The sequence below is a fragment of the Athene noctua genome, chromosome 1 (genome assembly GCF_965140245.1).
Source record: "Athene noctua chromosome 1, bAthNoc1.hap1.1, whole genome shotgun sequence".
NCBI lineage: Eukaryota > Metazoa > Chordata > Aves > Strigiformes > Strigidae > Athene > Athene noctua.
This window is the reverse complement of record NC_134037.1, coordinates 197,209,786-197,237,235: the sequence shown is the minus strand read 5'-3', so window position 1 is coordinate 197,237,235 and position 27,450 is coordinate 197,209,786. Positions and strand designations below refer to the sequence as shown.

Below are 27,450 nucleotides of genomic sequence, written 5' to 3'. Positions count from 1 at the left end.
CTTCCTGGTCTTAACACAGGCTTCCAACCTCAGGGTAAAAAGCCACAGTTTAAGCCCTTTCTCCCAAAGCTTCAGGTCACTTATGACCTCTGATTCTTGAAGCACTATCCCAAGACTTCCATAGGTGTCATTAACCTCTACTAAAGTACCACGCTCCAGATGTGCCAAGCATTATATTTCACATAGTTTTAGGCACCCTCTACATTATGTGGACCGTTGCCCTCATATTTTCAATCCAGCTTTTGAAAAAAAAACATAAAAAACAACCAAGGCTAAAAATTTAGTCAAGTCAAAGCAGAAAATGGCATTTCTGTTTCTTAATAATCTTACATTTTGTAAGCATCACCAGAAAAGAAATAATTTAATTTTAATTTCTTCAACATGCAGAGAATAACACTAACCATATAGATTAACAATCTGACAAAAATTCGTGAAAGAAACTGTAAACAATTTAAAATGCTTTAAGTCTAAAGTCTAGTTATTCCAGTTACTATATTAGATCAAGTTTTTAAATCAATGTAGTAAGAGCCATCACCGGTTTGTCAAACTGTTTCCAAGCAATCTGCAATTAATTTGTCACTTCTCATTATATTTCTGAGCATCAGCTTTACCATTTACAAGATTAATAGTTCACTGCTCTCAGAGCATAATACAGGGCAGTCTTCAGAGCTACTGAGGGATTCTTTCTTAGAAGAGCCTAAAAAGCTGAAAATAACACACACAAATAAAAACCTGTAGTTCAATGCTACAAAACCAACAGATTGTTCTTCTACATGAAGATTTCTCTTTTTTTCAACTGTGGAATGTGTTTAAAGATTCGGTGTTTCTACTGTCTCATCGAAGTCCTGACCAGCTGTGGAGGTACGAAGCCCACCCAGAGGGCCGTGAGGTACTCTCTTCCTCACCTGAAGGAGGAAGAATAACATACTTCAAACTAAGTTTATTATCTTAGACAATACATTATTTGGTTACGTGACCTTGTTGTGTGTTGTCCCCTCACCCTGTCTTTCAAGTGCTGTCCTTGTAAACTTGTTGAGGAGGTAACATTCAATATTCACTTGGGCTGCCACAGTTATATCCATTAATTTTATCACCATGTCCACTTTACTTTGGGTACTTAAGGATGTTTTAAAGAGGCTATTTATCACCTTTCTCCAGAAAAATTCAATCAGTGTTCAGAGTGCCAAAACAATGTCAAAATGCTATGGCCTTAATTTACATCCCATTTTTCAAATGCAAAGCCTATCATGGAATGCAGTACTTTGCCAGTTCCCTTATTCATGTGATTTTGTTCACAATTTTTAAATGATTATGTATTCACATGCTACTTACTCTTTATATTAATTTAAAAATAAAGTATAGGTCTGTTGCTAATGAAGTACAAGAACCTACAAGTTGTTATTGAGAAATATCTTTAAAAAGTTGTTATCTTAAAAAGTGTTTTTAAGGGAACAAACACACAAGAGTATTCAAAGTGGAGCCAGAACATTATTATACAGTCAGCTCTTGCTATAATTTCTTGCAAAGTCTTAATTCTGTTTATTTCTTCCCCTAGTTCCTTTATTTCTTAAAAACATATTTTCTTGAAGAGATTTTAAAAGTTAATATATTGAAACTACTATTAGATCTGCAGTACTGCCTTGAGAAGACCACTTTTAGAACATCTGCCAAGAAAGTAATTCATTTATATTAACCTCTATTTTAAAGTCTCTGACAAAAATCTTTACTCAAAACATGAACATACTTTTGTTTTTACAACTTATTATCATCTTCCTAAAATATGTACGTTTCAGAAGTAGTTATATTTTACCTTAATTTTATTTATATTTTGGGTATTTGTTCTGTTTTCTGAAAACTGAATAGTAACTTCCCAGATCAAAATGGTTTTATTGCTAGCTCACTGGCATTATGCTGCTAAGCTTTGTTTTTCCTCAAAGGTTTACATAAAAGAAAGCACAGAATTTCAGCTGCCTTTATTTCCACTTTTCCTTTTTTTTGTGATGATGTTTTGAACACCACTTACCTTGGGCAATTGCAACAAGCTTCCCCTTCTCTTCAGGGCTGAGCTGCAACATGGTGTCTATTACTGGGAGCAGCCTTTCTTTCTCACTTCCTGATTTTAGAAATATGAACTGCAATAGGACATTCTTCAGGTATTCTAGATTAGCCACAGACTTTTCTCTCTCTTGATTTCTTTCCAATCTTCTTATTTCATTCTTAAGAAGCTGCAGATGGGGAAAAAAAGATGCCATATTGTTTGCTTTGTATAATGAGCAACTGAACAAAGGTCTTTTGAAGAGCTAAAAAGCAAATTATGCAGCTTGCCTCAAAAAGAATAATGTGTGCATAGCAACATATTCTGGACAAAAATCCAGTGAAATTGAACATGTGATAATATTGTCCAGAAATAACTTTTTATTGATGAAAAATAACTTTTTTTGATAAAATCTGTGCAGTAGTTATACAGTACTAACTAGTCAGTTTCAGTGATAGAGAGTTGAACAGTTAAATAAGCAACATGGATCAGAGATCTGACAATATTATCAGTCATTAAGAAACATTTTATAAAAGGAAGCGTAACATGTTCAGAGAATATGTTAACTTCAAAAATGTTTTCAGAAAACTCAGGGAGGTACAATCAAATAAAACCAAACTCTCCTAGTACATGTATCTCTAAACATGTATCTTCTTTTAACTTAGATAAAAGGGGTTACAGGAAGAGAAACCAGACAATGCTTCCCTTGGGATTTACTGCTTTTATCTAAGTGAAAACAGTAAAGGCACTTTACTAAACACTGAACTTTCAAACTCTCCAAACTCTTTGTCTTTTTTTCTGTAGCAGCTTTTACTCTCCTCCCCTGCCCCTACCCCGCCTAGAAACAGTGGAGGAAAAAAAACCCAAAACCTGAAGTCAACCCTGGAAGTGCTAATTAGTCCTGAGGAATGAAAGCCCTTCCAAAATTAAGTTTTGCATCACCAAATTTTTATAGACTGGGATTTTCTGAAACACATTTGGTGTTAAAACATTTGGTCTAATGAATAGACCATAGAAATTAGAGCTGTCCTCACATTTCCTGCATGTGTGCTAACCTTTATTTGTTCCATTAGGATCGCATTGGTTGCTTCTGATTCACGAAGTAATTCATTCAAGTGATCAGCACTCTTCGCTGTTGTGTTTAGTTTCTGAATCAGTTCATCCTTGGTGACTTCTGTCTGCCACTGAGATGATTCTGGAGTTAATTGGAAAAGAAAACTGATGGAAGGAAAAAAGCACTTGTATCTACTTTACACTCACTTATTATTAGTATTTGATTAATGTAGTTTCTTAGAAACAAAATCCATGCAAAGTCAGGCTGCAAAATTAACAGGCATCATTGCTGCCGCACACTTGTTTTGTCATCTATTTTTGTATATATATTAGGAGATTGGCATGTTCTATGTACATCAAAATACATGGTTATAATTTACCCCTTGTTTCCTACCCATAGATGGAGATTTTCAACAGTTCTCCACAAACTGTTCAATAGAGTTTTAAAACATGATTATATACTAACATGTATTGTTTGACTTTTTTGGGGGACTCTTAGAATATTGTTCAAGCTGGCTTTCATTTTCATAGGAAAAAACTACGAATAAATTTGTGTTCTAGTAAGCCACATTAAGATGAACAGACATTTGATCCTTTCATTAATGAGTTGAATCAGCACTTAATTATCTCTAGTAGAGAGTAGTCCAGAATATAAAAAGTTCCATAACTATTCCCTGACTTGCTCATCTAGTCTCTTCCCTTTAGAAAGTCACAAATACGACATCTTCAAATCACTAAAACCTGCAGCAATTTTTTTATTTTTAGTCCTTACTCAAGGACAAAATTACTGAAATTCAGGGAAGTGTAAACTCAGCACCACTCACATAGGCTTGTGCCTTCCACCTGAAAACATGAAAGCAGAACTTCTCAGCTGTTTTGAAGGTGCAAACTTCTGCAACTTATGTAGGCAAGTGCTTCAAAAAGCCACATGTTCCACCTACCAAGTTTTGCTTGCGGGGAGTTCAGAAGTTGTTCCAAGGATGGTACATAGGTGCTTGTTGAAGAGACAGACTCTGTGTCTGTTGTTTCCATACCTTCTCCCTCTTCCCTAGCTACAGTGTGCACATCGAGTACAGGAAGGTCAGTGTTTCGCCGTTCTCTCAAGTTCTTCGTTGCTGGATTTGAAAGAGTTGGACCTGAAAGATACTTACTGATGTTTGTCATCAGAATTAAATTGGTAGGGCTACTTCATAGGTGTGACTTCCTCTGATAGGAGAGCAGTACATAAAACAGTCTTCAAAAAGCAGGGGGAGGAAAGGGGAATATAAGGGAGAAAGCCACATACATAACATTTATGATAGAAAATACAGCCTTTCATCCCCAAATGACCATTCCAGTCAAAGCCTGTTTCTAAAGCCAAACTTGATTGGCAATTTTTATTTCAGTGACTGAAACCTTCATGCAATTCTTCCTCAAGATGTGTTGTAACTATGAGTGTCAAAGGTTTTTAATGTGGAACAGAATTAGCTTTTCTTTCAACCAGTCTTGTGGGAGGTGTAAATTGTTTTGTTTTAATACCGTGTATATTATCCTGCTGCTTCAGTAACATATGGAAAGAGTAGCTTCTTAAACCGTTACTGCTGCTTGGCAAATGTCCAACTACATCCTAATTAGTAACTTTAGAGATATAAAAATAGCACTTCAGCCTGAACACAGTAAAATCTTAAATTAGAAGAGGGATCATATACCAAGTATATCAATAGCAGTGTTAAAACAGCTTTCAATACACTTTTCTTTAGCTTTATCCCTCATACTGGAGGCAGAGATCCAGTATGCTCCAAAATATGAGACAAGCTGATAGGAAGAGCACTGAATATTTATTTACAAAGTAATTTCCCTCCATCTGTCCAACAATGCAGATACTGCAGAAGAGGTAACAGTGATACAGATTCTAGAACAGAACAGACTAGTTGCAGTGGAAAGGGACCTGCAATGATCATCTAGTCCAACTGCCTGACCACTTCAGGGCTGAGCAGAAAGTTCAAGCATGTTACTAAGGGCATTGTCCAAATGCTTTTTAAACACTGACAGGCCTGGGGCATCAACCACCTCTCTAGGAAGCCTGTTCCAGGGTTTGACCACCATCTTCCTTAGGAAGAAATGCTTCCTTATGCCCAGCCTGAACCTCCCCTGGTGCAGCTTTGAACCATTCCCATGTGTCCAGACCCTGGATCCCAGGCAGAAGAGCTCAGCACCTGCCTCTCCCCTTCCCCTCCTCAGGGAGCTGCAGAGCGCAATGAGGTTGCCCCTCAGCCTCCTCTCTCCAAACTAGACAAACTCAGAGTCCTCAGCTGCTCCTCACTGGACATGTCCTCCATCCCCTTCACCAGCTTTGTGCCCTCCTCTGGACACATTCAAGAACTTTAAGATTCTGCAGGCACAGCAATAACAAAGACATGCTCCTTACTTGGTATCAGTGGATTGATATGGCATGCTACAGATTCTCCAGAAAAAGTTTCTGGTGTATTACAGAAGCACACACTATAAGTATGGTTTAGATTCAGACTCAGGTACACATATTTGTATCCAACCCAAGAAAACCTGGCGTTATGACTTAAAGTTACCTCTAGTGCTTGATTCACTCTTCAGTTGGAAGAGCTGAGCTTCTACTCTGGACAGTTGCTGCTGAAGTGTCTCTACTGTCTTCCTGTGCTCTTCTTGCAGGTTTCTGACTTGATCTCTGAAATTGTTCCGGAGAGCTTCATTCTGGGCTGTCAGCTGACTCAAAGTCTGGGCATGCTCTGTTTTCATGACCATGTTCTCTGACTGTATTGTGCAGAGCCTGAAAACACCATATATACAAACCGTAAGAAATGAATGGCAAAACACTCATTTTTACATTTCAAAATTTTTAGAGCATAGTGTTCAATTTTCATGTATATGATTATCTTAGAATGACTGTGCAACTTTTTTCCATTTGAATTCCTCTTCTTACAAGGAAAGTGTAAGACTGAAAAAGTTACACTTATTACCTATCATATCAATTACCGTGTTATATAAACTTAATTTCTATTTTGGAACACAGAGTTCATACATCTTTGGGAAAAAAACTGAAGTATTAGAGACACTGTGGTCTAAACATTCTGAAATTAACATGACTCTTTATAGTGTCATACAGAGCGTGTAACTTACCTTATACTCCACTTATTTTAATATTTATTTATCAACCACTTATGCAGGACTTCTGAAAACCTAAGTTTCTAAGAAGCTAAGTTTAGTTTTAAGCTTTAACTTTCAGCACAAAAGAGGGTAGCTGTTAGCAAGAAAAATGGCAGTAACACACCAATTGTACTTGGTTTGGAGGTACTCCAGAAGCACGACAAAATTGTCACAAGCAATTAAACAAATGCATGTATGGAAAGACTAAGCATAGACTTGCCCTTATAAGCATACAAACTCAAATATAGCCAGAGTAGCAAAGAGCTAGTATCTGGGTACAAAGGGAACCTACTGTGATGTGGGTTGCTTCCAGAAAAATGAAGAAAGACATAATTTAGTTGATTACAATGAATCATCATGTGGCTATCAGGAACAGAAAAACCAGTACAAAGATAGAGAAAAGAAGTCAACGGTTCCTAATACTAAGCTGTAATTTCTAATGAATATTTCATGTGAACTTCTTTGCACCCTAAATAGAGAAGACAAGACCCTTTTTGAAGAGGTCAAGTATTAGGTAGTCATTGATTTTTCAAGAAATTATATCAATTAAACAGATTCCTTTCAGTTTGAAAGAAATAGCAAATTAAGATTGTGGCAAGCATAGACTTAAACCCCAGAACTTTCTGTAAGAACAGCATTTGGTGGAACCAGGACTGGATATTTTGTCTGTGAAATAATTCACTCTGCACTTTACTACCTTATTTTTCTAATAGGAAACATCCATAAAATTTAGTTGAGCAGTCCAACACAAACATAATGCTGAGCAGTGGACTTAAAAATAGTCAATGTGCTTAAAAAAAAGTTAATTTTTAAATCTGATAGTTAATAGGTAGGAAGAGTACAGAAATCTCCAATTCCCTGATCAGCTACTACTTCATTTTCATTGCTGAAACTTCTGAAGGCTTATGAAAAATAGCAAACGATCCTTTCCAAAATTCCTTTAACTTTCTCAATAATTATGCCCTTTTGTTGGGAAGTACAGTTATAGGCCACTACATGCCCAGTCCTTAAAATTCACACAAAATAAAATATCAGTATTCATCAGCAGACCGTACTTTTCACGGAGTTCTGCCTCTTTTGCAACAGTCTCTTGCAGCATCTTATTGTGTCTTTCCAGCAGGGTGTCGTGTTCAGACTGCAATGCCTGGAGTTCAGACGCATTCATCTGTGAATTATGCTGAGCATCTTGTAGCTTAACTTTAAGTTGATCTATTGCTATTTCCAACTGTTGCCTACAAGGGGAAAAAAAGAAATAAACAATGTCAATGTAAAAATATTTATATTATTTAAGAATCTATATTATATCCACAATATTTTGGATAGCTGATCCAAATTGCTTATTTATTAATTAAAACAATACAGCACCATGACCAAAATAATCTTTCTATCTACTGCAGTCACATTCTATTAGAAAAGTTCTGCTCCTGTTTCAATACAGGTACAAATCACATCCCATCTGAACTGCTGGGAATGTAACTATTGGGGTAGAAAGTGTTACTGATATCACTTTCTACTTCAAGCTGGTTTGAAGGAAAAAGACAGAAGAATAGTATGTGGGATGCAGATGGAAGAAACAATTTCTTGTTAAAAGGGATGGAGGGTTTTTTTTTGTTTGTTTAGTAAATGCACATCAGTTCAATGAGATCAATACAGGAGACAAATGGTTGGAGCAGATTTCAAGCAAAGGACTAGAACATCGATCAATAAACTGTTGGACAGAAATAAATCAAAGTCAAATACACCAGCATCAGACATTCTCCTTTTATGCTTTCTGTATTTATATATGCAGAAATCTCCATTATCTCATGAACTGTAACTGTATATCTTATTAATCCTTAGTTTATACTGTAAATAATTTATCTGAAAACTATCTGTTTATTGCTTGATTACTTGTCCACTTTGTTTCTAAAGTTACCCTCTTTCACAAGAGCCTAACAACACCAGAACTTCTTAAAATTCTGCAAAAAAAGGAAAGCCAAAAGAAATGCAACCCTTGCTGTTTGCTTGCTTCAAAAGAGGTTTTTAAACAAAAAACCTCGAACAAACTATAAACCAAAAGTTCTCTATCAAAGTACAAGTCTCCCTCTGGTGGATCCGCAACTGCAATTGCATGTACTGTTTTAAGATCTGTGTCAGAAATTAATCTTGACAGCTCACACATAAATGCCCAGTCTGTCACTAAGGGCAGATATCAATAACTTCTAAAAATAACTTAGAGAAACTGATCTACTTCTACAGTGGGTTCAGACATTTTCTGAAGTGAATCGGAATTTACCTAGTTTACGACTATACTTAAATGATTTTCAGGGAACTTTTGGCAGTGTAACTTTTTTTTTTTCCAAGTCTTTCCTCATTACAGCTGGTAAGTCAACAGTATTTTGTAGATCTGCTGGAACTGATGACTGAATTGGCAGCCAGAGCTTTACCTACACGAAACCATTCCCTCCTGAAAAAGTTCAAAGTGAGCTCAGCTGAACAGTTACTGGTCTGCTCTTGTCTTCTTAGTTGGAAATGGTATTTTTCTACAATACTTTGTCAGAGAAGATGACATGTCAAGTATACACAGAATATGCTGTCTAATTTCTTTTCATGAGAATCGTAAGAATCTTCCTAACACCTTACTTCTCCCTCTGACTGTAACAATGGGTAGTCTACACCCCAAAAAATGTGAAAAGAGACAAATCGAAGTATTAGAAACTAACATAATACCACCATGGTACAAATTTATGATTGTTCTCCCGTTCAGATAGGCAGAACCACAGTTAGATTACAGAACAGATAAAGTTTACAGAAATAAAAAGCTTTTTTTAAGAGAAACACCGCAACAAAGGAACTGGGGAAGCAAACTCTCCCTTCTGATATTTTACTTACTGAAGCAAAGAGTTACGGTCAAACTGCCCTGTTGGTCAGTGATTAGCAAAGGCAAGCTCAGTAATTTGAGTTACCAGCATTTTTCTGTATGCACATAAAAACGTTAGCTTTACCTTTCTTGTTTGGCTCCCTCAGATTCTGTCTGAGAAGCAGATTTGTTCTTTTGCTGTTTCAGAACATTATGAACACGGACTTTGTAGCTCTCGAATTCAGATGTAACAGATGCTTGTTCAGCCTATCACATAGAAAACAAACCCTTAATAAGTTATGCTATTAACTACTGCTCCCTCATTTCCTCTAAAATGAAATGCATTGTACATTGGGGGGAAAAAAAAAAACAAAACAGAACCACTTGTTGCATTTTCTTCTTTTAAATGGACAATAGCGACTACCATAACAGATCATGTTTCTTTAGACTTTAATTGAATATCATAAAACGTGAAACTTAAGAGACATACTAATTTTCAACATACCAGTATTACAGAAAAGAAAGAATACTTGCAAATTCAAAAATTGCATTCAACAAAGGTTCACAAATGGGGTTCTATGAAACAGCTTTAAATGAAGGCAAAGGTGAAGGGAAAAAAGGGATAGTTCTGTTTTCCTTTTATACTATTCAGGTGACAAAAATGTAATATGTCTTAAAGTTATCCATAATTTTGAAGAGTTAAGTCAGTCTTGTAATGGTAACACACAACACAAGACATAATATTCTAGTTGATTGTGAGGGTGTTTGGTCTGTCTTCTCTTCTAAATTCAGCTGATACACAAGTTTCTGTGGACATACAGAAAATTACCTCACAACATAGTAGCTTCATCCTTGACTGTACACTATACAGCAAGAATTATTCCCATCCTTCATGCTGTATACTCCTCTAAGAAAACAGATACAGGTTTTCATTCTTGGATCTTAGGAGAAGCTCATGGATTCATTAGTCATCCTTGAGATGACTAAAAAGCTCTCATCTCCAACAGAAGGACTTTGGAAAGTTTCTCTTCAGCTGAACTGGTGAGTGAAATTCCACAGTGCTGACCCTGATTAGCCACTGCTCCAGTTTTTTCAGAATCTGTGAGATTTGTGGGCATTTTTTAAAATTAGTATTTCTCTTTTCTTCCTGTCAAACTATGTGAGATAGAATATTCCTAAATCCTCAGGTACATGGGCTTAAATGTCAACATGACTGTTGCCTTCTAACCTACTATCTGCTTTGGTGTCCACCTCTCCTTTAGGCAGATTTTTTCTTTGTTAACAACCTTGTAATAATACTATTGTCTAGATATAGGGCACCTAAAGAGGAAGGCTAATCTTCCAACAGCTTCAAGCCTTCATGGCTTCAAGGCTCAAGCCATCATGGAAGATCTACCTCCTTACTGGTTTCACAACATCAACGAGCTAGGCACCATAGATAGGTACAGCAAGTCCCCACTTATGAAGACTGCATTTGTAAAACCACGATCCCTATCTACCAGTACAATTCAGGCAAGCGTCCTGTAGCAGCAGACCCAAAGTTCAGCCATTTCAGTTCACATTTTTAAAGTGCGGAAGTTTTTTTGAGAGGCTGTGTTCAACTGTTAATTAACTGCAGGATGAACAGCTATCATACAAAAGGAACCATAGTGTGCAGCAGTAATCTCATAAAGATACTCTGAACATAACAGTCCTACTTCATTCTGAATCTGTCTGTCTCCAATGCAAACAATAGATTCCACAAACATCTAACACAGTCTCATAGGGACAAAACCCCCATAAATAATAATAAAAAAAACCCTACCCTGCATCAATAGTGTGAGTTTCACATGTAGCTCAGTTGCCAATTAAGAAGCTGCTCATACAGCAGCATATTGAAAGGTGTTTGCAAATACATTTTTCACAGTTGTTTGGGGGGTGGGTGGGTGTTGTTTTGGTTTTTACTTTTTTTAAGTGGTATCTATGTTAACTGGTTTTATATAGAAGAAATTATATTCCTTTTTTGTTTGTTCTTCTCCTCTTTTTTTTTTAAAGACTTGTCTTTTTCCCCACAGTGTATACTTGCTGATCATCTTAAATAAACTCTGCCTCCCCACTACCACCACAAAGGGTCTCCCTACTGGAAATGTAAGAGTTCCACCACAAGTGATACATGACAACCAGGACAGCCTGGCTTGTCCTCCACACCACCACTCAAATACATTAAGCACTGTGGTAATTCCCAATTCCTGACAGACAAAAAGAGTGAAAGACCTGCAAATACATATAAACAGAGTGCAGTATATCTCCCTTCTAAAATCTCTGACATGAATTCTTCCACTAGAGTACCTGGGCTGCTCTGCACTCTTCTTGCAAGGTTGCAATTTTTTGCTGGTAAGAACTCAATGTACGCTGGTGTTGCTCTGAAGAAATTCGCAGGTGTTCCTGAACTTTATGCTTTTCTGACATTAGTACAGCCACTTGAATCTGAAAAAGTCAGTTGAAAACTTCATTATTACAAAATTTTTCCCCACAGAGAACACAGGATTCTACTACAGTAATTCCTACACAGAACTGGTGCATATAAAATTAAGATCTAATAAAATCAGAATTAAAAAAATAGACATGGGTTACCATGTACTTAATTAAAAAAAATATATGATGCTGTCTAAAGACAGAATTGAAAATACAATTACAGTGGTGGGGTGACAATGTTTAAGAAAGCCAACTCCTCTTCCTTCCTTTCCCTGCTACCATTTGTTACATTCAACTCCTATTCTGCCCAACCAACAAAATTTATACAGATGGACAACACTTAAGATTTTTTGCTGAAAACGTTGCATTCTTTTGTTTTTAAACTGAGCAACTTCCATTTTTAAATAAGTTATTTTAAAACATATCCCAGTTACAAGCTTCAAACTACACAGTCTTCTCTTTTTGTGGAGAGGGAAAGAGGAACAAGAAAGGGTAAATCCGTTTAAAGAATACCACAGGGGAAATACTTGGTGAAAGCAGCAAAGAGACAAAACTCATTTAAGAAAAACAACCAGTAACGTAGTAGTAAAAATAACACCTTTTCATTCTTCAGCCTATATTCCACCTGCCCAGTCCAAATCACACCCTTATAACTTAAATAAGAAACCTTCTACTAACAAAGAAGTGAAGTTTCTTGCCTTATAGGCTTCCACTTGTTGTTGACTGGATTCCAGTTCCCCTTTTAATGATGCCTGCAACATTAGGTGGTCATTTTCCTGCATGATAAAATTATCTGGTTATTAAAAAAAACCCAAACCTCAACAACTTAATAATCCAGCTACTGGCCCATTTTTTAAAGGTTACTTTAAAAATGGAATATACAGTCATTAACATCTGGACTTACAGCTTGTTTTGAATCAGCCAGTTCTTTTTTGGTTTTCACCAGAAGTTGTTTTATCTTGGCATTTCTTTCCTCATCCTGTTGCATAGTTGACTGAAGTGATTCTAATGCAGAAAACAGCAGTTATATGCAAAGGAAACTCCCCCTCCTATATTTCCTTAAAAGTATCAGAAAATATTTAGGCAAAAAATTTCATAAAGAGCTGCAAACAAGTAGCTTACAGTAAGCTTAGTATCCTATTTCCAAGTATCACAAAGATCTTCAAATAAAGGAAACTGTTTTAAGACTTATACTTAAGGATAGGAAGAAATGAAATTTTTTAACCACATGCTAACTAGCAGTAAAGTTTTTGAGTGTGGTATGTCAGAATGAAAACCCCTGTCAGTCACCGACTTTCACAACTTACATTTCTTACCTGGTTAAGTTCACCGTATCAGGCAGGCAATTTGGCTTTTATTTGTTGAATACTAAAGTGAGTGATAACCTAGTGAAGTTTCCTTTACAGAAAATTAATTTTGACTACATAACCGTTCCGTATTCCCTGGAAGGGAACCTTATCCTCACTCATTGACTTAAAAACTTGTTTCTGATTTATATTTTTTACCATTACTAACTATACCATAGTGATGCCTGCTGTTTACAGTTCACTCACTTATTTCTTCCTGGAGGGTCTCTTGCTTCTTTTTCTGAATTCCTGTCTCTTGCTCAAGATCTTCTATTCTGCTGTCTTTATCAGTAATCTTCTGATTAAGTTCTTTTACTAGCCTTTCATAATCGGCTATTTCCATATCCATCAGTGTACTCTTTTGAGCATCCTGCAAGTTACACACAATGAAGTTACAGCTTACAATCTGCCTTGGCTGCTACGAATATAATTTTTAAAAATTATATTAAAAAAACATATAGCCCATATCCATATCCACAAGCGATACCCATCCATCAGGTTTCCATATCCTCAGTAAATAGTCTGTTTTCAAACCAGAACCAGAAGCTGTTTTTTGAAAATCCTGTGGCTGCTTTCAACAGTTCTACCAATAGGCATTTTGCGGATACTAGTTTCTATCATCTTCAGTCATTACAACAAGGGCAACTTCTGAATAGCACACCATACAAGGAGTCCAGACATCTGAATTCTATTCCTATTTCGACTGATGACAGACCACATAAGCTAAAACAAACAAACAAAACAAACCCAAAAGTACACACCAGCTTTCCAAACACAAAAACAGGGGTAAAAACCCTTATGTCTTCCCTTTTGCAAACTCTGGGCTTTAAAATCCTCAGCATGAAGGGAGGCATTCAACACAACAAGATGGGCCAAAAATCTTTAGTAGTCCATTAAGCATTAACATGAACAGCAACTCTACCTTTCTGGCCAGCTCTAGTTCTTGCATAGTTTTCTGCAGATGTTTCTTTTCCTTCTGAAGTTGCATCTGAAGCTCCTCCATTTCTTGAAGAGCACCAGTATGCTCCTGAAATTTAAATACTTCTCAATTATGCAATCCAATTTCAAAATAATGTCAGCATCTATTTACACTTACACACACACATTTAGGTGGTCAAAGATAACTGAATCCTTTTCTATGAAACCACCAAGAATCAAAGAAAAATGCAGAAGATTATGAAGTGTTTTTCACATTCTGTAACAATCCCCAATCTACTCTAAGTGACAGCCTTGCAAAGTTCTTTCCATGAACAGACCAAGCCTTCAAAAAGGCTGAGTCAAGTAACAAGAAGAGAAAGTATGGAACTTGTTCTATAAAAAAGTTTACAAAGGTCCAACAGAAGTCACATCCAGTGAAAGTAATGCTTCAGTCCATTCACTATCTCTACAGAGTACTACCTTTGTCTTCTGTTCTTTCAGAAGCTTTTCGGCTTCTAGTTCTTTGTCAACCTTTGCCTTGGCTCTTTGCATCTCCAGTATCTGAGCTTCCAGCAGCTTAGCATTACATTGCAGTGTTTCAACACGAGCCAGGAGGTCTTCATTAGCAGAGTGTAACTGATCATGCTGAAATGATCACAGTGGAAAGATTAAAATGAAAGCTGAATTTGACAGACAAGATACCATCTATATTTAAAAAAAAAAAGAAACACCAATTTCTATCCAACTTCCTTACAAACAGCACTCCTACAGATGAGTCTTGTCCATCTTAATTTTTTAAACCAGATTAAGAAATAGGCTAAATTGAAGTCACCAGCGCAGTTTGATTTTCTGTTTAGAGTTTATCTGGCCATCTTTCTGTAACATGAAGTAACAAGAAATCTGAAAAAAATGCCCTGACATTTATGCTTTTTGCAACAATCACCTTCCTCCCACAATAATACACAACATTTGAGTACTTATTGCCCTGCGTCAAATACAGCTACTGTATTTATAAATAAATGATCATACTACTAATTCCTAAAAAAGATTTAACTGCAGTACCACCAAGATTTCAATGAGATCATACCAGTACATAGTAAAAATTCCTCCTGTATAAGGACTATTTTCGCAATAATTTTAAATTTAATTTTGATATCTTCAATGTTTTATCTCAGTCTCTATTATGCAGATTAAGAATGAAGTACAAGTGAGAGAAGATGGTAATTACCTGAACAGTGTTTTTATTTACAAAATACTTCATAACAAACTTGAAAAATTAACCACCTGCATAATCAGCAGAATATATGCTACTATTTGTCATTTCTTCCTAAGCTATCACTACTAGCTTCCATTTATAAGGAAATGGTGGCCTACGTGGATCCTCAGTGTAATTATGTATGGGGTTTGGGAGTTTAAATCCTAAATCCCAAACCCACTGCAGTTTGCTTTCCAAAAACGTGTCTCACAGCTGCTTAATTACCATCTTAGGTCCTTCTGCATGCCACTATAGTATTCTAAAGTCTCATCCTTGTGAAAGATGCAAAACCACATAACTAGCATGTTTAAACACTCAGTTAAATAACAAAACCACATTTTGTCTAAGAAATCAAAGAAAAAAAATTAACAGTTAAAGGTTATTGTAATTCTTGAGAAGTGTAGGTGTGAAATCAGAGAAATAGTGCAATTTTGATCCTTTGTTTTTACATCTGGCAGGTGCAGCAGAGTTGCACCAACCAAGCCAGAGGTGATCACCTGCTCTCTTCTGTGAGTTGACCTGGGGTAAATGAAACCCCTTCTATTGAAAAAGCCAGACATTCTAGATGTATTTACCTTATCCGGGCCATGAAAAAGGTATCCATATGTTGAAAAAAACCCCAAACCCCTGTATTTCAAGTCACTATCCAAAATGCACTTCGGTTACAAAACTATATAAAGTAACAATCACATGAAGAAAACTTACACTTAATAGGTAAAGTATTTTTTACTGTAATTATCAATAGATCAGACACACATACAGAACTGACCTGCTGGGATGACACCTGTAGCTGTCTGGTGAGGTCATCTACCTGATGTTCAAGATTATTTGCTCTGCCTTTTTCAGAATCCAGCTGTTCTCCTTGCTTATCATATTCCATCAAAAGATTCTTAACACATACAAACACAAACCATAATTTTTACATTACATAAGCACATTCTATACCTCAGTTGCTTACTTATCTTCCTAATAATTCAGCATATGAATATTAGCATATTGTCTTACTGCAACATCAGAAATATCAGAATGAAATGAAAGCTATTGTTCCATTACAGGCTCTGAGAGAAACCCTTTTCAGTTGCTGAAATTCTAGAATAATTCAGGTTGGAAGTGACCTCTTGAGGTCTACATTCAACCTTCTGCTTAAAGAAGGGTCAGCAGTGAGACACGACCAGGTTGCTTAGAGCTTTGTCCGGTCAGGTCTTTCCAAGAACCTGCCTCCAAGGATGGAGATGACACTACACCTTTGGGCAACCTGTTCTAAAGCTCTATCATCCTCAGTAGGGTAAAAATGTTTATCCATATATCTCATTTTAATTTAGGACTACTGTCTCTCATCTTGTACTGCTATTAATAACCTGACTCTACTTCCTTGATAATGCCTTTGAAGGCTGCTATTAGATCCCTTTGAAGTATTCTCCAGGCTGAGCAATTTCTCAGTCTTGTACATCACTTATTCCAGTTCCTTGACCATCCTGGTCACCCTCCACTGAAATCACTTCAGGTTATCAATGTCTTCTCTCGTATGTGGGCGGAGAAGGAGCAACAAGACTGACTGCAATACTCTCAATGATGTTATAGAATTGTTTAGGTTGGAAAAGCCCTTCAAAAATCATTGAGTGCAACCATAAGCCTAATACTGGCAACACCACTAAACCATGTCCCTAAGTACCACATGGACAAGTCTTTTAAATACCTCCAGGGATGGTGACTCCACCACTTCCATGGGCAGCCTGTTCCAATGCTTGACAACCCTTTCAGTGAAGAAATATTTCCTAATATCTAATCTAAACCTCCCCTGGTGCAACTTGAGGCCCGTACCTCTTGTCCTATCGCTTTTTACTTGGAAGGAGAGACCAACACCCACCTTGCTACAACCTCCTTTTCAGTAATTTCTGAGAGCAACAATGTCTCTCCTGAGCCTCCTTTTCTCGAGGCTCAACAACCCCAGTTCCCTCAGTTGCTCCTCAGAGGTCTTGTGCTCTAGACCCTTCACCTTCATGGGACTGCTGAGCAAAGATAGACAATAACTTCCCTTGACCTACTAGCTGTACTCCTGTTCTTGGAACCCAAGATCCTGCGGCCACCTTTGGTACCAGAACACACTTTTCTCAGTATACTGCCTACCAAAACCCTGCAATTCTTTTCATAAGCCACACAGTTCCCAGCTTGTATCAAGGAGTTCCTCTCTCCCACATGAAGAACTTTGCATCTGTCTTTGTAGAACTCCAAAAGGTTTCTGTCAGTCCATTCCTCACACTGGTCTAGGTCTCTCTGAATAGAAGCCCTGCCCTCAAATTTATTGACTGTTCCCAGTTAGGAATAATCTGAGAATTTGATCAACATGATCTCCATTCATTCTCCAGGTAATTGTTAAACACATCCCTTTGGTACATCATTTGCTAGTACATCTAGTACAAGCTATTAATTGCTACTTAATTGCCAATCCATGCAACTATTTTTTTTATTTTCTAAGCATTCATTCAGTTGTTTACCCATTTAGATCATAGCACGGATACAAGACTACTGTGAGAGAGCATCAAAAGCTTTTCTGAAGTCAAGATAAGTGACATGCACTGTTCTCTCATCCACAACTCCAACTGTTTTATCATGGCAGACAATCAGATTAATCAGACACAATTCTCTCTTGGAGAATCAAAGCTGACTGTCCCCAGTCACCTGCTCCTGCTTCATGTGTCCAGAGACATGCTCTGAGAAGACTCAGTGCTCTGAGAAGACTCAGTCCCAGGGAATTTGTTAGTTTATATCTTTATCACTTACGGACTTTCTAAATGATCCCCAGTTTAATGTACTTTGAAGATTTCATAAGAATTTATGTTTTGCCTCAGCAACACATTCTTTGATACGTATGACATTAGATTTAAAAGGTTTAAAAATACCATCCAGTAGAAAGGAAGTGCCTTATTTTCTTCTGACAGCAGCCATGAAGTTCTATTGCTACAACCTTACATTCCATGATTTGGGTACTCAACTGCAATGACATAATTTCTTTTGCCAAACATACTTGTGCAATTAAATAGCAATACATCTTCAGGGTAGGCTTCAAAAGCAAAGTATTTTCTGACAGAGAACTGTCTTTTGTAAATATAGTATTATTCTTACCTTATAGCTTTCAGCTCCTTGAATGACATCTTTCATTGAAGCAGACAACTGATCTTTTTCTGATCGAACCAACTCCAATTCTTCCCTCAAAGTCTGCATCTTATCGTAAAGAAGTGTGTGTCATTAAAACAGAACCCCACATGCAGAATGTTCTTCATACTAAGCAGTAGTCAGAGTACCTCTTTTCGGCTGGCATCTAATTCTTTCTTTGCTTTCACAGCAACAACCTTGATTTTATTTAGTTTCTCTCCTTTTTCTGCAGATTCTTTTTCCAGCCTTCCTAAAATAAATAAATAAATAAATAAGAAAGTGAAAAAATATTCCTCATCTCTCCCCCAAGAAACAAAATGAAATGAAATTCAATTACAGCACAAATACCAGCATGACTTTGAAACAAAACAAAATATAAATCAGGGGGAAATGTTCAAATGTTTCATTCAGTTAAGCATTTGAATTTAATTTGAATGCTAGAACATCCAGCTGCATGGAGAGCTTAGGGACAATCTTCCCATTTTAGAGGCTTCCATCACAATTAACATCAAAAGCCGTATTCCTGTCTGCTTCTACATACAGTTGTAACAACTTGGAAACATCTTCCTTCTAATGCGCTGGGATAACTGCAGTGAGGCAACAGTAATTTTGGCAAAGTGTTGCTTTCCTCTCCTCTTGGCAGCCTTAGACATTCTTACTTACACAATTATTTTCCATGTTTAAAAAGTAAGGATGAAATCCACCACACTGTCTATAGCCAAATGTACAGAGGAAGAAAAAACCTTAAGAAATATCAAATGGTAACTGACTTGAGACTGTTAACAATATTTTAAATCCCTAATGGAAGGAATATAGTAGAAAGTTGCACTGATAGCTACTTCCCCGCCTTCCCTGGCTTGTAGGAAATATGAAACAATTATGCAGAGAAAGAAAAACAATCCAAAATCCCCAATCTGTTTACATGAAAGAGAAGGGTAAGAAAGATACCAATTTTTTCTTGAAGCTCTGCTGCTGAAGACTGTTGATCAGTTTTCTCAGTCAGTGTCTCCATTAAATTCTGTATTATAAACAAAGATATAAGTATTACAAAAATTTCTTTTGTGATATCTGTTCTTCCCCTAACAAGCTAACAGAAGTTTCAGCTGCAGCTGGACTGTGTTTATATTCCTACTACCAAGAAAGTCTTTATGTACTATTTCATATCAGCTTTGTAACAGAAAAGCATACTTATGTTGAAAGGAAAACACTTCAACATTTTAACAGCTGCTTTCCATCCTGTCCAAGGATAAAAAAATGGGCAACCATTAGTTCTGCAGCTGTTAGTTTTACATAACCATCAATTTCCAAGACCTTAAGTTAGGAGTAGCTAATGCAGATCAAGCAGGAGTTTTGTTTGAGATGGAGATCACAAAGTTAGATGTAAAAGATTATGAGGTCAGTTAGTCTATCTAGTTAAATGATCACTTTGAGGGGTATTGATAGGAAGAGAGGTTCAAGAAACTTTTGTCAAAATAGCACTGTGACTGGTTTTGTTGGGTTGGTTTTTTTTATCCTGGGGGAAGGGAGGGGTTTCTGAGGTGCTAGGAAACTCAGAAATGTGCTTTCTAGAAGGGGAAACTCACTTTGAGGCCAAGGAAAAAAAAAAAAAAAAAAAAAAAAAGAGAGAATTGAAAGTATTTTTTGAACCTTAATTCTGAAGACTTTAGAGGTTTAGTCTGTATACTTCAATAACAAAATATAACCTTTAGAGAACTCAGTTCGTCTTTCACATTTCTAAGTTCAGTTTCCTTTTGTTCCAGAATGACATTTAAGTTGTCTTCTTTTTCTGATCCTTTTTGCTGTTCTTGTATTTGACTTTCACAAAAAGCAAGTTTTTGAGTGATCTCTTCAATATTAGCTAAAAGATCTTGATTTTCAATCCTTGTTTTTTCACTGGCATTCTTCAGCTCCTGGATATCATGTTGAAGTGCTTCTTTTTCAGACAACACTCCTTCCAGTTCTTCTCTTAAGAGATCCTTTTCTTTTTCAAAATCCTTAATCAGGGATCTATGTTCTGTATATTGAGCTGCATTTTCTTCCTCTAGTCTCTCAACTTCCCGCTGCAAACGAAGAACGTTCTCCTCGTTCTGTAGAGCAAGGCACTGCTCTTCCTTCATTTTTGCCAAGTATTCATCTGCAATTTGTAACAAGTTAAGTGAATCATATTGCTCATTTGAATCTGAAATGCTGGACCCCACTTGCTCAAGTAAGTGGTACAGCTGAGTTCTAACAAGGGATCTGTGTGCTTGTTCACTTTCAAGTAATGTTGATATATGGTCTTTTTCTGCAGTCATCATTTGTAGTTTCTTTTCTAAGTTTTCAGATTGATCTTTCAACACTAACCAACCATCTTTTTCAGATGTAATTTTTTCCAGCTCTTCACTTAATTTGCATTTTTCCTGAATGATTTTCTTATTTTCCTCACGAAGAGTATATGCTTCAGATGAAAGGTTCTCTCTTTCATGCACCAGAGATTCAATCTGGTGTTCCAGTTGCTCTAGTGTTTGAGCATTTTCACTCTTCCAAGTTAAAGCTTCATTCAGTCTCTCTGTTAATTCCTCCACCTTTTTCTTCAGGTTGCTATTGTACTGGTTAGCAACACCTACTTCTTGCTGAAGTTCCTGAACTTTGCCTTGTTCTTGCTTGCATCTTTCCTGAAGGGTTTCTCTCTCTTCACCCAAGCATTTTACTTCATTTAAAATATCTCTGTTTTGATCAGTAAGAGCAATGACCGTCTCTTCCAGTTCTTTCATAGCAGTCTCTTTTTGGTTGATGGTGCTTGTTATTGTGTCATTCTCCTCCTGAAGACTAACAATTTTACATTTAAGTTCTTCTATCTCTAGGTGACTGGATGACAATTTTTCTGTTTCTTCCTGGAGACGATTCACAGTTTCAAGAAGAACATCCTTTTCATTGAAAGCAGCTCGGAGTTTCTGCTGCAGTTCACTGACATCAGAAGCTTGCTGTTGTCTCATTGATTCAAACTCCTGGCTGATCTTCCCAGCAGATTCCCCTAGCTCAGTCTGTAGATTTTCCATTGTTTCTCTCAGGCTGTTGTAACTGGACACTGCTTCTTCTTTCTCCTGGGTTAACTTTTCAAGTTGTTCTCCAAGTTCCTGCATTTCAAAAACTAATGCCATCTTTTCTTTTTCAAAACCAGATATTAAAGTTTCATTTAGTTCAGAAATTTCTCTCTTATGTTGCTCTTTCAGAGTTTGAGTCTCTAACCCATGCTCTTTTACAGCAGTTTCACAGTGCTGTCTTGCTGCTTGAAGATCCAATTTTAGCTTTTCAATTACACAACAGTAATCTTCTTTAGTAAGCTGCAATTCATTTATCTTAAAGTCCAAGTCTTCCCGCTCATGAAAGTACTCATCCTTTATGCGATGAATTTCCTCCTCTAGTTTTAGTTTAACATTACTCATGTAAGTTAACTCATCTTTTAATATACTATGTTGGGACTGGAGCTCTTCTAAACTATGCTCCAGCTGCCTAACCTTTTCTTCCACTTTTGCTTCTATACAAGGTTCTTCCTGTGCATCTACAACATCTATCTTTTTTTCTACATTTTTATTTAAGACTTCTCTCAGCTGCTCCAAGTCATATTCACGCTGGTCAGTACAAGCACACATTTCATCCTTCGCATTTTTCTCTATTAATCTCCCCTCTGCCAAACTGTGCTGTAACTGATTTATCTGATTTTGCTTTTCTTCATTTTCTTTAGATGATATTTCAATACGATGCACCAACTCTGACACCTCTTCCTGATGGGCAATTTTTAATTTTTTAAGCTCTTCATTCAGATTTTTTATTTCATTATGGTAACACTGAGAGTTGCTTTTAATAGTTTCTTGTAGATTTGTCACTTCTCTGTTTTTATCTTCATTCATAGTTTCCAACTGCTTGCTCAGACACAAAATTTGCTCCTCATAAGTAGATTTAATTCTCTGGACATCATCTTGTAATCTTTTAACTTCTTTTTGACTATCACTATGACATTCAATCTGTTCCACCAGCCCCATTTGTTTCTTCACTTGTTCCTCTAATTCCATTTTCAGCTTTGTTAAGTCCTCATTGTGTTTGTATTGTGCGTTTTCTAATTCACTCTTCAGAGCTTTTATTTCTTTCAGAGAGTCAATACTTGATTGCTCCAGTTGCTTCTGCAATTCTTCTGTCTTAGCCACTGCAGCCTAAACAGACATGAAAGTTATTATATACCAGTAATCCAGCACACAGAATTTCCAGATAAACTGATTACAATAACGAATTAGAAAATTTAGGAGTCCTTAGTTTTAAAAATTGCTGTAGTTTTTAAATATCTAACTATATTAGGACAAATCAATTTATGAGACACCACAGAGAGTACAAAATCCTTTGCAGAATGAGAAAGGAAAACTAAGTCTTAAATCATGTTTACCAGCATAATGTCACAAAACGGTAATGATACACTTCAGCTTTAGCAACTATGCTGATAATGCATTAAAGACCAAATTACTTTTAGTGCATCAAATTCAAGTATCTGGAATATAACAACGTTCATCAATTGTAAGCGATCCACTCTTCACTTTATTATTAATTGAGATTAGTGACATAATATAAGCTGACAGGCTCCTTCCTGTGAATATCTGAATGTAGAGCTCCTATTTCCCATGGAAAGACAGAGCTGACTGATTGAAGCCATCACATATGTAGGCTACTAATGCACAGACTGAATCACTTCAGAACAACTATGGATCTAGTTGGTGCATATAAGAATTTTATATTTATTGTCAGTCCTATAAGAACTATAAATTAGGGGATACAGAGAAAATAAGCTTTAACATATGAATTCTTTATATTTTTTTTAAAGTAAAACAGAACACAGGCAAGTGAAGATCAAAATGGAAGTGAAATACACAACAACAAAACCTAGAAAACAAAGATAAACATAGTTCTGAAATATTTTACTAATGTTCTGTTGCTCATTTCAGTACCTCTGCTTCTTGTTTTCTTTGAATATTTTCTTTTTTCAGAGCTATGCACTGCTGCTGACTTTCAGCTTTTTCCAGAAGTACAACATCCAGTCTTTCTGTGAGAGCCTGATTTTAAGAAAAAAAGATCACTGAAAGAAGGGTTTCTTAACAATGGAAGTGTGAACAATTTTTGCAAACCATAGGTACTCACGTATTGGTCATGACTTTTTTTGTCAATTAAACAGATCAGTCTGATTTGAACAGTTACTTTCAGCCTGAATATGACAGAGGTGGAATATGCAGACGAAAACAATGATGTTGAGTAATAGATCCTGTTCAAAATCATATTTCCAATCAGTTAAACTTTTATCATCAGGTTAGGGAGGAGCTCCCCTTCCATAGAAAAGAAATTTCCATCCAAATTTTTAAAAACAATTTTCCAATTGATAAATTTCTCCTCACTACCAATTTTAACTTTCATATGCTATGATCCTTACTTTGAGAAAGACAGATATTCTTGCCACTTAAAAAAAAAAAATCCAGTTACTTTCCTGAAAGTATTTCTTGTGACATGCAACTTTAATTATGGTTTCTGATCTCATCAAATTACTGTCTCGGAAGTTTTCTAAATGGTTGAAGTCTTTCTGCAGTGGTCACTCCAAAATAAACAAAAGCCTCTCTAACCAGCTACGCAAGGAAAACGTCTTGCTGAGAGAATAGTATTATCCTGCGCTGTTCCTCACAGAACTGACAGTGTTTTCTTTCTCCACTTCTTAGTGGAGTAAGGATGTAGAGGAAGGAGGAAAAAAGGTTTTAGGAAGTGTCCTGAATTCCTGAAAATTTATTACATTTCATTTGAGTAACAGTCTTAAAGCTATTTACTATTTACCAAATTATTTCTGTAGATTTATTTCAGCTAACATTACATAATACATTAGAAACCCATTACATATTCCTACCTGAATAATATCATCAGCTCCTCCAGTAGCTGCTTTAGATCTGAGTTCTTCAATCTCTTTCTCTAGTTCTTAAAGAATATAGAAATTTCACAGCATGAATTGATGCTCCACCACAGTAGAAAATTACCAGTAAATCCAGTGACTAAACCCACTCCTACTCAAATCAGAGATGTCTTTTACTTCATCAATTTTTGTATGTTACTGAGTGATAGAAAGGGCTAATGGAAAGAGAAGAAACATTCAGCACTACTTGTCCAGTCCTGACATTTAGCATGGTTTCCTGAGGAAGCAAATCTTCCTTATTTGAGTAGAGGGACAACAGATAGAGATTTTTTTTTTATGATTGTCTTCCCTTCTAGTTAATAATCAATTTAAGACAGAGAAGAGATACTCACTTCCTACTGGTTCTCTAAAAATAGGCAGCAGGTAGAAGAACAAGATCTTAGGAATAACCCCACTGAGGAAAAACCTAGTATAGCCCATCCCTATCCTTATTGTTTTGCTGGGCAGCTACCAGCAGTCAGCATAACTGTTAACTCCAAACGAGAAGTGACAAGAGTCCAAGCAGTGGGCCACTGGAGGAAGAGGGACAGCAGAGAGGGGAGGGACAGCACATGAGAGCACAGATTTACACAGGATACTTTTGGGTAGTTAAAATATACCAAACAAAATTTTATGTTATGTCTTGTTAAAGAAGCAAATAATCAAATATAATGTAGCTAAGTATTTTAAAGAGGCCATTGTACTCTAGACAAGCAGTAATTATTAGAAAAATTCTATCAGAGACATTCCCCCTCTCATCTGCTTCCTGAAAAGCAACAGGTATCCCTGCAAGCAATATGGGGAACAGACAATGACATCCCACTTCAACTCGTGCACAAGCTACATTGTTCCATCATGTCCTACTGCCAGACCAAAATTTATTTAATACCTGACAAAATCAATGCTTCTTTTTCTTCCCTTCCTTGCTCTAAGTACTTTAGTCCTTATCATCCCACAAAAAAACCTCTGGTGAAATTGTAGAAAAAAAATCTATGATATTTGCCTGGAATTTAAATCTACCTAGCAAAAATACGCAGTGATATTAGGAAAGGTCTGATAGTACCAAGCATTAAGGTAGAAATTGTTCTCTTTCCAGTAAGGTACCTGTACATCTTGACTTCACTTTCTGTATAAGCATCACTTGCTTTTTTGCAAACTTGATGAGATCTTCTCTGGGCAACGTGTCCAGCTGGAAAAAAGTACGTATTAGAGAAACTATCTTCCTCTAACCCAGAGGTAAACAGAAAACAGAATATTTTAGCATCTGACTTCTAAGAAGTTAAGTTTTAGGGCATGAAACTGTCTTACCACACATTTGTGTGTAACAGTAACAGTCAAGTTACTGCAGCCAAGTTACAGTAACATGGACAGTAACAGTCCAAGTTACTGCTGTTCTGCTATCCAAATCTGTTATTTCAAGTGCAGTAACAGAAACTACTCTTAATCTTGCACTTTTCTGAAATCATCCTAGAGCACACAACTGGGCAGCATCAGTTAGAGAGGAAAACTCAGTTGGGAAGGGCTACAATTCAGTAATATAATTTGAACAATGTTTTGAAAATAGCACTGCTGACCTAACATTGACACTGTTTAAATTTACTTCCAACATATCCAAAGAAGTCTGTTGTACACCCTGAAACAGACTATTATCAAAACTGGATGGTACTAATATTTTACCAAATTATAACAAAAAGTGAAGATATCAATGAGATTTTTTCCCCCGTGTTTCCCAAAACACCTTAGCCTAATGTTTATAAATAAATTTTTCAATAAGTCTAGAAGACAGGAAACTGTTTAAAAATATCTTTATGTCTTCCTATTAGTCACAGCTTGCATGCTAAGCTTACATAACCGTTTCAACTACTGCTACCCAAATAAATTTGTGAGGACTGATTACCTTTGATTTGCCTGATCCTGGTGTGACAGAAGACGCCACCATCTCTTGCCCAGCATCTTGAACCTACAACAGAACAAAGCACAATCTGTGGATGAACTTCTTGCTGTTAGACTACCAAAGGAACTAACTGAAAGTCTGCAAACACTGAGAATAACCGAATATAGTGAGAGCTCAAGAAAATACATTTGTAGGACTAGTCAGAAGGATAATGGAAAAAAAACGTTAGAGCTCTATTGTGATTGGTACAATACAACTGCAGAATAGAAAACTCCAGATTTCCAAACAAGTATGATCTGATTCTATTACTGCATTGACATCTAGAGTTGATACACTACTAAAAAATAATTTTATTTACAAGAAATTACAAAGACATGACTCACTATCTTGTGCTTAAAAGACTCGTTAAAAAAAAGGCATGAATGAAAAAAAATATAGGTATAGCAATTAAATAAAACTTTGGGAACTTTTGAATCACATATACTCCTCAATTTTTTATTGTTTCTTTCTTAAACACATCGGTCATCACTAAAATTGTTGGCCTAACAAAAATAGTTGAAAAGACTTTGCAAAATCAGGGCTCTTTTGAACAAAATATACCACCCCCCCCCCACCCTGCTTTTTTTTTTTTTTCCCCCAAACACACTGGTTCGCACTAGAAGTGCTGGCCTGACAAACATACTTGAAAAGGCTCTGCAAATTCTGGGCTCCCTATTCCTAACATACACGCATAATTCCTTCTTCTGTAAACTTCCACAGATCTAATCGGGGACATCCTATGTTACTTTACAGTGGTTTATATGAGATATGCTTACTTATACTCAGGAACAGGAAGAAACATACATATAACTAATATGGGGCAAAGGAAAATGGAACAGACACTTCCAATATGTTAAGGGTAGCATTTCCAAGCTTTGACTTTTACGCTGCTTCTTCCTTCATACTATCATATGTCTCTGTGTGTGTGTATAAAAGTGAAGGGGTATATATATTTGTAGTCTCATATATCTACATGTTTATGCGTGTGTATGTCTATACAAATACCTTCACTTTTATTTTGCTAGTTTCTTTATTCTGACAAAAAAAACCCTTACAACAGAAACTAAGGAAAAAACAATTGGGATCTAAACACTACTAGAACACAGAATCACTAACAATTTGGAGGAAACAGCTGATACAGGTAATACGAAAGGCCATCATTAGAAATATGAGTTCAAGTACAGACCAAGGACAAAGGCAGTTACAGTTATCTTTCTCTGTATCATTTTGGGCTAGAGCTTGGTTTTGAGACAGCAAAAGCAAAATTAGAAAATAACGTATGTGTTAAATATAAATACAGCCTTTTTTAAAAAAAGCTATAAAGTTTCACATTTTCTTGGTACACAGAACTT

At 36.4% G+C, this 27,450-nt stretch overlaps 1 protein-coding gene across 1 annotated transcript in view; it reads right to left on the bottom strand.

Annotated features, from left to right (window-relative positions):
* Positions 1 to 267: 267 nt before the first annotated feature.
* The window catches only part of GCC2 (GRIP and coiled-coil domain containing 2), a 28,904-nt gene continuing 1,721 nt past the window's right edge, over positions 268 to 27,450 (bottom strand). Inside the window, exons 2-23 of the mRNA XM_074909422.1 lie at positions 26,063 to 26,125; positions 25,270 to 25,354; positions 24,124 to 24,191; positions 23,186 to 23,290; positions 19,916 to 22,402; positions 19,161 to 19,230; positions 18,362 to 18,462; positions 18,183 to 18,281; positions 15,829 to 15,948; positions 14,285 to 14,449; positions 13,809 to 13,913; positions 13,094 to 13,256; positions 12,445 to 12,545; positions 12,239 to 12,316; positions 11,415 to 11,552; positions 9,232 to 9,353; positions 7,303 to 7,479; positions 5,653 to 5,870; positions 4,030 to 4,224; positions 3,091 to 3,230; positions 2,024 to 2,225; positions 268 to 905 (exon numbers count right to left, since the gene is read on the bottom strand). Coding sequence (XP_074765523.1) covers positions 835 to 905; positions 2,024 to 2,225; positions 3,091 to 3,230; positions 4,030 to 4,224; positions 5,653 to 5,870; positions 7,303 to 7,479; positions 9,232 to 9,353; positions 11,415 to 11,552; positions 12,239 to 12,316; positions 12,445 to 12,545; positions 13,094 to 13,256; positions 13,809 to 13,913; positions 14,285 to 14,449; positions 15,829 to 15,948; positions 18,183 to 18,281; positions 18,362 to 18,462; positions 19,161 to 19,230; positions 19,916 to 22,402; positions 23,186 to 23,290; positions 24,124 to 24,191; positions 25,270 to 25,354; positions 26,063 to 26,125 — 5,073 coding nt within the window. The 3' untranslated portion in view covers positions 268 to 834. The remainder of the gene's footprint in view (positions 906 to 2,023; positions 2,226 to 3,090; positions 3,231 to 4,029; positions 4,225 to 5,652; positions 5,871 to 7,302; positions 7,480 to 9,231; positions 9,354 to 11,414; positions 11,553 to 12,238; positions 12,317 to 12,444; positions 12,546 to 13,093; positions 13,257 to 13,808; positions 13,914 to 14,284; positions 14,450 to 15,828; positions 15,949 to 18,182; positions 18,282 to 18,361; positions 18,463 to 19,160; positions 19,231 to 19,915; positions 22,403 to 23,185; positions 23,291 to 24,123; positions 24,192 to 25,269; positions 25,355 to 26,062; positions 26,126 to 27,450) is intronic.